Raw genomic sequence first — 11,811 nt, 5'->3', positions numbered from 1 at the left:
CTTTGCTTATAGTGAAAAGGCCAAGTAGTATTTGACTTCAACTGCAGCAAGATTTAGTTGGACATTAGAAATTGCTTTCTTGTGGTAAGTATCGTTTAACACTGAAAGAGATTACTTGGAGCATCCATCACTGGAGGCCCTCATAAACCGCTCAGAAAAATTTCTCAAAAATAAGTCTATATGGTTGACCCTATTGAGGAGTAAAGAGAAGCAGCAAATGACTTCTCAAAAATTAGTCTAGTCTCATTTCTTAACCTATGCATAGAAGGTCATGTAGAATTCAGTTTGTATTTTATGAACATTCAGCATTTCTCCAGGTGTGTCCCTAATGGAAAGTGTTAACTCAGATCAAGATGTAAATGGAGAATGACTTAGTTAAATCAAAGTTATGCATGGATAATCTAAGGTCACTTTCATTCTGAATCCATACAGGGACTAAGTGTAGTTTGACTATTTAAGTCAATACAAATTTATTTCCTAAACATGACTTGTAGTGACCACATACTCAAAATCCACACTTCTTTGCTGTTCAGAACAAATTAATGTATTACTCTGAAGGGAGAAAAGGATGGCTTGAAGAAGTCATTTAAAGTTATCAAGATACAAACATACAAACATTGCATATTGTCAGTGCAAAACAAAAGGTTAATCTACTACAGGTGAATTGTGACTTTTCATTAAAAGCGTATCCTTTTCTCACACTTTTTTTAAATCAAGTACGCAAGCAGATGTGCACCATGACATAAATAAGTATTTTGAGGATACATGCTGTTTGCTTATGACTCGATAGTAGCTACAAAGAAACTAGGACACATTCTCATTATACTAGTCTAGATCCTAGTTCTGTACACAGTACAACTGCAGTTGTATTTGACTCTTCTGCTACAAAAAGAAACCTTTTCTTAGTTTTACAGGGCACACAAACGACTAGAAACTGCAAACAATCTCTCCCTGTACTGTTTTTCCCAAGTCTCTACAAAACAAATGCTTGCTAACCTTTGAAAACCTAGTGTAACAGAGGGGAAAATACTGCTGAAGTGGGAAACAGACTCCGTAATATCTGAGCTTTGCCCTTTTGTAGCAACAGCCATTTGAATATACAAGAGAGATGATAAGCATCATCTGGAACGTCTGGTCTCCCTTACTTTCCCTGGCAAACTTCCTGGAGATTTCATGATACTTCTCCTCTCATCTGAGGGCAGTGCTGAATATACAATATACAAGATGTACATTCATTCTTTCTCCAGAGTCTTCATCAGCTAAGCATGTTACACTCCCAAATATGAAGGTCACCTTTCATATTACTGACACTCTGAAAACCTACAGCGATGTAAAGAAAAACATATAAACCAAGGTAAGACAGTTGAGAAACACTGAGATCCTCGGCAAACATTGTAAAGCTTCATTTTCATTATTAAATATATACCTCAAATATAATCAAATGCTTCTAACTTTATTTCTCTCAGTTACACAGTTTAACACTTAGCATAAACTTTTTATCTGACTGTGTTTTGTTTTAGGAATACACATACATAGTGGAAAATATTTATATGCCCAACATAGCATTTCTAGTAAAATTTCCTGTGGCCACCTAGTGGCCTAAATGGAATTGACCTATTAAAAATATTTAGGATTACATGAAGATCCTCCTTATCTAAAAATAAAACAAAAAGTACAAGTTTCATAGCTTTTGCATATATTTAAGATATAAATACTAATTTGTTTGCAGAGTACATCCTTTAACACAATCTGAGAAATCAAATGGGGGAGGGCGCGAATTTTATGTGAGAAAAACTAGTAACAGAAAGCAAAATTAAAGTGGCCTTTAAGGAAAGCAAGAAATTGAGGGAGCAAAATATGAATCAAACCAATGATCTGAATGCGTAAGTAAATGAACAATCTGCACTATGGTTGCAAGTGTTACTAAATCTGTATGTGAGAAAAAAAGGAAAAGGGTACCATTAAAGAGAAAAAAGAAGAAAGCTAAATGCTTGCATAGTATGAAATGTTACGGAAATTCACCTGTTGTCCCCATTTTCAATAACTTAAATGAATATCACTTAAAACATCACACAGATTAAAGACATCTGTATATATTTCAGATTTCAATATTAATGCCAAAAATACATAGTATGATTTTACATAGGATTTATGCTACATTAGAACACTAAAGACAAACATCACTTGAGTATTAAATGAAACATTAAATATTAAATAACTGAAAAATAAAATAAAAAGTGTAAACACTAAACTAACTTGGGAATTTGCTATTGCAACACATCCAATGAAGTGGTTTTAAACAGTACAAAAAGATTAGATTTAAGTATGTTTCCAGTCTACTTGGAATACACAAAGCTCATTCCAGAAACCTTTTAAAAACTGGTCCAGGATCACATAAGAACCTTCTCTCTCGAGCGCTATTTTCATTCCTTTACAGACTTAACTTCATACTGTCATCTCTACCAATCTTTGTTTGTAAGGAGTAATCAACAGTAAAACGAATACTTTAGTTTGCCATTGTTTGCTAGCATCTTGGTGAAAACTGAGGATTTGTTGGAGATTCAGTGTAAGATTTCAGTTCATATGCAGCGCCGCTATCAACTTCCATGGATTTCCGAGAGAATAGAAGCCTTACATCTCTGTGGAGGTAGATCTTTCCAGATTTAGAACTCTGGAACCTGAAAAGATACAAGTATCTGTATTATCTAAAACAAAAGATTGATCTTTAAATATTATTGAATTAAATCTGCTCCTTTAAGAGATTAAGGCCTAAAAACATTTGAACATACAAAATTAGTCAGTTAAAATGAAAGGAGAAAGAATAACCTAACCATTTCAATCTACTTTGTTTCCTTCAGCATTTAAAGCTTCTGTTCCTAATTGCCCAGGTACTGCACAGCTTTGAAAGTGGCATGAAATATTTGAAGTTCGCACTGCAATTATGCACGTCGGAGATTAAAGTTCTCAGCAATCTAGAAAGGCAAAAAGTGCTCTTCAGTGAGCACTCCTGAAAATGCCCAATGGGTGGCCTAAGCACACACAAAAAGGAAGGTTCAAATATCAACAAAGGCATATACAGGTATCAAATACATATTTCAGCGCTAGCTATCATACAGATTTCATTGCTCTCTTTATGAACATACCAGCAAGAAGTTTATTACTGCTTTATACCACACACCAAATTTAAGTCCAACTCGAGAAGCAGTAGGCATGGCGATCTCTGCAGGCAGACAGAAGTTTTTTGCACAGAATACAGAGCTACTTCAAAGACACTATAGTTCACTGGCCCAATCACCAAAGTAAACAGCAGCCAATTCCTGTGCCCATTTATCTTTTATGCTGCAGCTGAACAGCCTAATTCAGGTCCTCCAAACCTGCCAGGAATGTGCCAGTTCCACTTCCTCTGAGATTTAACAACTATATATTGAGAGACGAGATCTGCATTTCAGAGAACTGTATTCTATAGTCTTCATCTGGCAGAGCTTCTTAATTTCCTTCCCTCGACCAGTAAAGGCAGGAGAGCCTAAGGAGCATTTCTTTATGGCAATTGAACTTAACGTCACTATTGCTACGCCATGGTAAGGGAGAAAAGCTATTGCTACTGTAACAGAAATAGAAACAGAAAGCTATTGCTATTGTAATGACAGAATGATACCATTACAAATGCTGAGAGCAGTGCACACTGTTATTATCACATGTATTACAATTTGCAGAGATTTTTAATAAGCATTCGCACTGAACCCCCTGAAGTGAAAGTAGTATCTCTAGAATAAACCTAGCCATAATCAGACTGAAATTCTGAGAGGTGAGAGAAAGACAACAGAAGATCCATCACAGTTTCATCATCTGGGGCAGGCAGGTTGTAGAAAGGGATTCTGTGCCACCATTTCGTTCAGACAGGTGATGCAGAATAGCTTGTAGTCATCCCCACAGCCAGACAAAGGAAAATTCTGCTCTCCTAGATACAGCTGTCAAGGGCATTAAATGTGGCAGGGTCCAGCAGAATGCTCCTACTGGCTCCCACAGAGCTTCCATCCATCACTATTTATTTGCTCAGTGCTGTCAGTGTGAAAGCCCTTTACTGGGTAGGCAAAGGGGAGAAGATTCTATTTTAAGAGAAGACTCTGGAGGAGAGCGTAAGAAGGAAGAGTGAGAGAGGTGACACACAAACTGAACACCACAAACAGTTAATTCAGCAGGTAGCTCATAAGACATTTTAAAATGAAAAATTTTATTGAAAGATCTTTTGCAGCAAAAGTATGATTTAAGTTAATTCATATAGAATAGATAGATCTAGTTATTAAAGCACCATCATAAAGTAGAGCTCAATTCCCATTTTACACATGGAACTATCAGAAAATAATTAGCAAGGTCTATTTTTAAACTTCTCAAGCTTACTATTTTCTATTAGTGAGAATCCTGCAAGACTCCCTTTGCTCAGTAAATAATGCTTCCCTGGAACACGGCTTTTCTGAGCATATTTCACAAAGATTGAAGAAGGATGAGTGGGATACAGCAACAGCATTCAGGAGATTCTTCTCATCTCAGCTTCCATCACCTAATTTTTTTCTCTGAGAAATGTTTATCATAGTAATTGGAATTTAGAAATGTTGCTTTTCATACATGCAAATGCACTGGAATAATCAAGAGACAACCATTACATACACCTTTGTGGGGTGGTGATGGAAGCAGCCAGCATGGGACTGGCTCCAGAGCTGTGGCAGCTCCAGTAGTTTTGTGTAAAGGAATCAAGAAAAACACAACAGAGGTATCTGACAGATGGTGTCCTAAGAACAGTAACAATAGACAAATACAGGAAGGCTTAAACGCACAAATATCAGATAAGCTAGAAAGTCTGGCAGAGGAAAGAAAGTGATAAACATTACTGAAGAAATTAAAAATACAAGCACAAAACCCCTATATAATGTTTTGCAAGTAGAAAAGACTACACAACACAAGCTATAAAATCTGTAAGTTAAATCATTAGGACAAGGATACAAATTTCTAGATCAGGAAAAATGCTGAGATCAGAAAGATCAAAAAGCAACTAGTAAATCAGTAATAGGTATCTTCAGCTTCCACCAGTAAACGTATCACATGCCAGATTAGGAAAATTTAAAAAAAAAAAAGTGTCTCAACACCTTGAGGAATCACTACTTTTAACAACCAGTTTCAAACTTACCCTCCACCTAGCCTTCAGTAACAATCCCTGTTTAGCTGTTAAGCAACAACAGTTGTGCTCCATGCAATTAAAAGAGGCAATATGTCAGTAACTAAAGCTGTTGCCCAAGCTTTAAAAACTTGAAAAATGCTGAGCTGTGGGCAGGTTAACTGTTTAATTGCCTTTTATAGGGGTGCCAGAATGTGACCTAGAAACCATCGATAGTCGTCACCCTCACAACACTAGGCAGAAACAAGGCGTGAACAGAGCTGGACTCACAGCTCTTTTGCTCATGTAGATTAATTACAATGCAAAAATCATTGCTTCACATGTAACAAAAAATTTATCCCCAAAGCATCTTCAAGAAATCACTTAAACTGCATGTGCAGCTCTTGATTTTCTTGCAGTGAATAAAGCTCTGCTGTCCGTGCAAGCTACATTTTCTATCTCAATACTGTAGCTGTGGGTACCAAATACAGTCTAATGGCATATTGAACAGTATCTCAAACATAAAAACTGCATGCAGAAGCTGCATACACAACAAATCTGACACTTTAAAAGAGTGTTGTAGAAAATCTAGCCGCCAATGTTAAGTTCCAGACCTATGCAAGCATTTTTGCTGAATTACCACTTGAAAAGAAGCTGTCATTATGTGAGTGTTGACAACTGTGATTAAGGCCTTGCAAGCAGATGCGACCACAATACATCTTACTGGTAGTGACTTCATTTGGGTTTTTTGAGCAAAATTTCAACATGTAAGCTTAAGAGGCCTGTTTTCAACAACTACTGCAATTAAAACTGAAAGGCTGTTGTAAGCCAACTTGAGTAACAACAACAAAAAAAATCTTAATACTTCAAATTTTTTAGGTTTGTATATAAGTTTTCAGTAAAAAGGGTTTGAGGAAACATTGCTGCATTTAAAAATGAAGTCTTAAAACCAACTTACATATGAATTAACATATTACTAAGACTTTGAAGCTCTCCTAATTAAAATCCATCTTTAGTAAAGAAGGCTACAAGATTGACAAGTCTTTTGTAAAATCTGAAGTACTCTGTATAATAAACCACAAAACAGATCAACATAAACTACTGTAATATTTCAAGGACTTTTGCGGTTCTTCCAATATGAGAAAGGACCTGCTGTTTGGGTTAATGTCTGAAGCAAAAAACTTCTGGCAACTCTGCAGCTATTCACTTTCCAAAGTAAGCAGCTGAGCATCGTAATTATCAGTTTGTTATTTCCAGCCAGAAATGGATGTATTTCCAATCGCACATTATAAATCCATGAGTTGATCCCTACCAAAGGTCTGAAAGCTGAGCTAAATTGTACAGGTATTTCAAACTAGTAGCATCAGAACTGCTACGTTTCTGTCTCTCAGCAGGTATCAGAAATAGGAAGCTCATGAAAGAAGACTTCTAACTATAAAAGACGACAGAGAAGCAAGCAGGCTTGCCTTCACATGTAAGTAATTATTGGGTCTGTCTACAACAAATTTACAAACTACATTAAAGCAGAAACTGAAAGGGGACACAAGTCTACTACTCTTCATGCCTGTACACCAGACCCAGCTGGCCACAGATTTTTGCCCACCTCTGCAGCTGACACCTGTCCCCAGCTCCTCTGCATCATATCAACATGACAAGTGAATAGAGCTTTTTATTTGCGCTACACACTCTTTTTCAGAATTTACCCCAGAAGATTTTTAGAAGGCAGTTAAGTTAGACATAGCAAGTTAGTACTGCGTGAAAGGACGAATTTCAATCTAGGCTAAAATTCAGAATGAAAACACAATTCAACAGCCTCATCGTGATGCTGTTTTCACACTCCAGTAAACGAACACACATTTTTTTATGATTGTCAACTTTCATTTAACCGGAAAACTTAACCTGGAATCACTGCCCTAGACAAAGTTGTGTTTCAAAAGTCTGCTGGGTAGAAATCAATGCTGCTAAATAGGGAAAATATGTACCAGAAGGAATTCTACAAGAAGTTAAACAGAAAACTGTTAAGAGATTTGATTTTGTTCTCCTTGCTCACTTCAGAATGTCAGCCGCTGTTGGGTTTCCAAGTGCTGCAATGAAAGCACTGGATCTGGACGTATGTGGTTTATTTACTACAATAATGCAGGCAAAAGTCCACAAACTGCAGAAGGACAGAGTATATCTATCATTCCTCCTTTGTTTCAAACTGCAGTCTCCAGAACATCCCGAGAGCAGCAGCACAATATCTGGTTTCAGGCAGTGCTTTGTAAATCATTTAAAGAAGATTGTGTGAATATTTCATAAAGTGAAAGGCATTATCAGTGGTACTGCACCATGAAACAGGTATTTACATTTTTAGCACTAAAGACTGTATTTTTAGGAGTAACTCAGAATGCTTTTCACATTATAAGCTATTCTGGTGAAGAGGCACATGTGTAGGACACATGGATCCTTAGTTTTGGCTTCTGCCCATGTAACATCCACACTCACTATTTCCCATAACCTCAAAAAAAGTACATTGACCCAGCCAGAACTAAATCTCTCTTGCTAAGAAAAGAATTAAGCTTTACAAGGCTATACAAAATACTTGAATGCCAAGAAAGAGCTTTATATTTTAACTTTATTTCTCCCAAGCAGAATCCAAATTAGGTATTAGCTCTTCTTCCTCTACTGTCTAGCTTAAAGACCAAGTTAAAAGCATTCTTTTTTTAAAATAAGTCTGCATAGCGCAATGCTGCCTGGGAAAGAAATCATGAGATAAATTTTGGCAGGTACTTGTTTTTTGTGGTTTTGTTTGTTTCATTTTGGGTTGGGTTTTTTTGTTTGTTTTGCTGTGTTTTGATTTGTTGGGTTTTTTTTTTAACTTTGAGGAGCTTACCTCAGATGTATGAGGTAGCGTAGTAGCCTTTCTTCAGTCTGTTGACTATTTTCTTTATTGAGAGTTCTCTTGATTTCTCGTCTCACAGGAACAGAAAAAGTTCTTTGCCGTAGGAATGTTTGATGATTAGCTGGCATTTCTCTCAAGTCATAGATCACCACAAACATCTTCACCACAGTTTTGTTAGGGTTAAATAAGGTCTGAAAAGACAAACAGTTCGATACAATATTCTTTAGAGATGACAAATTTAAAAACAAACAAACAAACCCAAAAAACCTCCACGTGTCAAATTAGTCACCATCCTCTATGCACTTGTTTCTGTATGGCACCGGCACATTTTCTGTAAAAACATTGTGCAGTTTTTCTGTATTTCAACACTTCAGCTACTAGCAATTCCCATTTTTAAATATAATACTAAACACAACCTAATCTGAATGAAACACTACTATATGACTACTGTTACTTTGATAATCTGCATCCCTGGTTTTGCTTATTTTTCCTGTCAGCTTTTTGTCTACGCTGTTTTCTAGATACAATATGCTCACAGGAAGCACAGTGGTGGGCTTCGCTTTTAAACCTGAAATTGCCACTGTGTTACCCTGGACTGGGTTCTTAAAGAGGCAGATCATTGGTTCTAAGCAATGGCTGTGATTTACTTTCTGATTTTATTACAAAAAATAGGTGGTGTTAAAATTTTACAAAATTTAGAAACAACTGAGTATTTAATCTTAATGCCTTTAGAAGGATTTCAGCATTTGGACTGTAGCCTAATTACTTCTCTGTTACTTCTTCAAAGCCACCATGTCCCCAACTATTCTGAATCTTCAGTAACTGATTTTAAGTCTCTTCACAGCACAGATGGGTTCAAAGGTTGGGAGTCTTTTTTGTCCAACGAATTACACACAGATTTCTACTTTGAACTAGAGTACCTACAGAGATGCACATTTCCACCACTAGCTTCATGCTCATCTCCAATAACCTCATCTCCTCTGTGTGACTTTCTTGGTATTAGCGGTCTCAAGGCACCCGTATCTGCTGAGTACGTACCACTTGTATTGTTCCTGAAGGCGGTACCCGATAACCCCTTTTACCAAGGGACTCTAAAGTAATTACACCCTAGAAAAAGACAACACACATTTAGTTCACAGGGAGAGATATAAACAAATCAAAATGTGCTATTTATGTAATTGTATTTATTTGAAAAACAATCAGTAACGTATAAAAACTAAAAACAGAGTAGGCAACGCATTTAAGATGCAGTTAAAAATCAACAGCAGGGGCCTTACAGATACTTTGGCAGATCATTAAAAGCTGTGCAATAAGGGGCTCGCTCTCCTCTTGAAACAAGATCCAAGTAGTTTCCACATCTTCAAACTAGCAGTCAGGGAGCTATGGCGAAAGAGAGCTTTCTTTTCAAAATGGCTTGCAAGTTAATATGGAAGTTTTGCCTCCTCCTTTCCATTTTCGTATCACCTACAATCGCACCAATACTACTTCAAATCTCACAGAACTAATACCTGCTTTTCAGAGGCAGCAGATGCACTTAATCTTCCATTCTAATCCAAACTTTAGCAACCACGACATCTGCTTTTGTACCAGCTGTTATCTAGAGAGCACCCCAGTGTCCCACACGGCACCCTAACGCCACTGAGGCCGCCCTTAGGGTACTGCCCCAGGGCACGCCTTTGATTGACCTGCAGCACACAACTGTTGTACCCCACTGCGCTGGGCTTCACACAAAAAAACCCAAAACCCAACAACCAAACAGCCAAACAAACAACCAAACAACAACAACAGAAAGACCTCAGAGCAGAGAAACTAGCTATACAAACAGAAACAATGTTTCTGATGACGGAGGCACTACAGAAACGTTGCATTAATCCTGGGAGACTCAGCCATAATAGCATGTTTGGAGCATGTGGAAAAGCCTGAAACAATGAACCCCAGCTAGGAAAATAAGCAATGCTACTTTAACCATTTGAGGAACATCAGAATCCCTTCACCTCCTGGAAAATCATGTGAAATAATCTAGAAAGATGAAAGCAAAACAATAGATACTTCTTTGCAGTGGTTAAGAGAAGACAAACACAAGTTTAAACTCTATTATTCAAACTTAACTTGCAAAATCATTTCGTTTTCTGAATACTTTTAAAACCAGAAGGTCAGAAATACGGTAAGTGCTATGAATTTAAAATCTAAATATTGGGATAATCAGATGTTCAATGCTTTACTCACATGTTTAAACAGATTATTTACCATATTTTAGACAGACACAAATGAAAACCTTTAAAAATCGGATCTGTCACCCAGGTAATTAGATCTGTAACCCAGGCATTCAGAACATATCTAGCTGTCTGATTCAGTGCTAGTATACAAGACATCTTTTGCTTTTTACAAGGAAGCACTTTAGAATCCAAAACGCATGCTGTTATTGTAGAAACATGCAACAGAATTAGCAGACAGATACCAAGAACACAAATACCGTGTCAGTGCAAACATCAGCAAACCATGCAGCTTGAGAGAGTGCCGCGTGTCATGCTAGCTCAGACAATATTTGCTTTAAAAGAAAGGGCTGAATAACTTCTGAGCCTAAGGTTGCCATCAGCAGTTGTAGGTTGGCCTGCACCTAAGCCACTTGCTGGCAGAGCGGTTAGTTGCCCAGGGCAGCTGCTTGTTGGGACAACAATATGTATCCCATTAAGTCCAGCTATTGCGTCACTCCCTATTTTAAGTTAGATGGATAAAAAGAGACGGGGAGGGGGTTGATCACTCCAGTGTGGAGGGAGACAAATATGTTCAATATCCTAAGATGAGAGCAGTTGGATGGTGGGGCAGAGCAATGGGAGGAAAAGCACTAGTTAGGGAAAGGAAGAAGGGACAGGAGAACTCCATCGTAAGCAGTTGAAAATAACCCAGGTCCCTGCAGATCCCCATTTCCTGAACCCTCTGCTCACCAACCTTTTGTTCTTCACCTCCACCTATCAGAATTTATTTCAAATAAATCCAGCCACACACTTACCATGTAAGGAGAGGGTGCATTATCATCTGAAACGCTGTAGAATGACACTTCAACTGGCAGAGTCATGTGCGTGGGACAAAAGACTCCACTTGCTCCCACTTCTGCTGTGAAACCCTCCACGATGCCAAGCGGGTCTAAGCGAAAATTCAGGACAGATTCCTGAAAAACAAAACACATACAGTTTAGGTTGGGAACGCCTCAAATAAAATACAGCAAAACTAAGCAGCAAACAAGGAAACAAGTGTATGTAAGAACTTGGGTCTTTCATAAGGTGACCTGCCAAAAATCAACACTGAGGCAAAAATTACAAAGAACAACAGAATGTTCAGCAAGATGACAGTGGTTTAAGAGAAAGCATCATCCAAATCCAGTCTTCATCCTACTGAAACTGGTGCAAAAGCCCACAGAGAATTTTTTTGCAGCAGGATCTATGCGTGATTTTCCTTGACATATACTATCTGAAAAAAAAAATAATAATCTAAAATCTGTAACTTTCCTCAACATAGTCATTCTATATCTCGCAAATTTGGAGTATGATACAACCCATTAACGCATTAGCTGTTAGTTGTTGATAACTGATATGCTACATGAAGTGAAAAGCTGGAGGCTACACTTCAAATATGTTCTGTTTTAACACTGATTTAACACAGCTTTTGTGACATATTAAGTAGACTTTAAGAGTGAAAATGTACATCCCTTTTTCTAGGGATGCTCATTAAAAACATGAGCAATTACCGATTGTTAAATCTCATTTAAGTCAACAGAGCACCT

The 11,811-nt window shown here is 37.5% G+C and overlaps 1 protein-coding gene across 6 annotated transcripts in view; it reads right to left on the bottom strand.

Annotated features, from left to right (window-relative positions):
* Nucleotides 1-2,077: 2,077 nt before the first annotated feature.
* Nucleotides 2,078-11,811, bottom strand: part of ATOSA (atos homolog A) — a 48,845-nt gene continuing 39,111 nt past the window's right edge. For all 6 annotated transcript variants that reach the window (XM_049811502.1, XM_049811503.1, XM_049811504.1 and 3 more), the window contains 4 exons: nt 11,041-11,199; nt 9,069-9,137; nt 8,022-8,221; nt 2,078-2,678 (listed from right to left, as the gene is read on the bottom strand). In XM_049811502.1, coding sequence (XP_049667459.1) covers nt 2,525-2,678; nt 8,022-8,221; nt 9,069-9,137; nt 11,041-11,199 — 582 coding nt within the window. In that variant the 3' untranslated portion in view covers nt 2,078-2,524. The remainder of the gene's footprint in view (nt 2,679-8,021; nt 8,222-9,068; nt 9,138-11,040; nt 11,200-11,811) is intronic.

The sequence above is a fragment of the Accipiter gentilis genome, chromosome 10, assembly GCF_929443795.1.
Source record: "Accipiter gentilis chromosome 10, bAccGen1.1, whole genome shotgun sequence".
Classification (NCBI taxonomy): domain Eukaryota; kingdom Metazoa; phylum Chordata; class Aves; order Accipitriformes; family Accipitridae; genus Astur; species Astur gentilis.
This window is presented reverse-complemented; position numbering and strand designations above follow the sequence as displayed.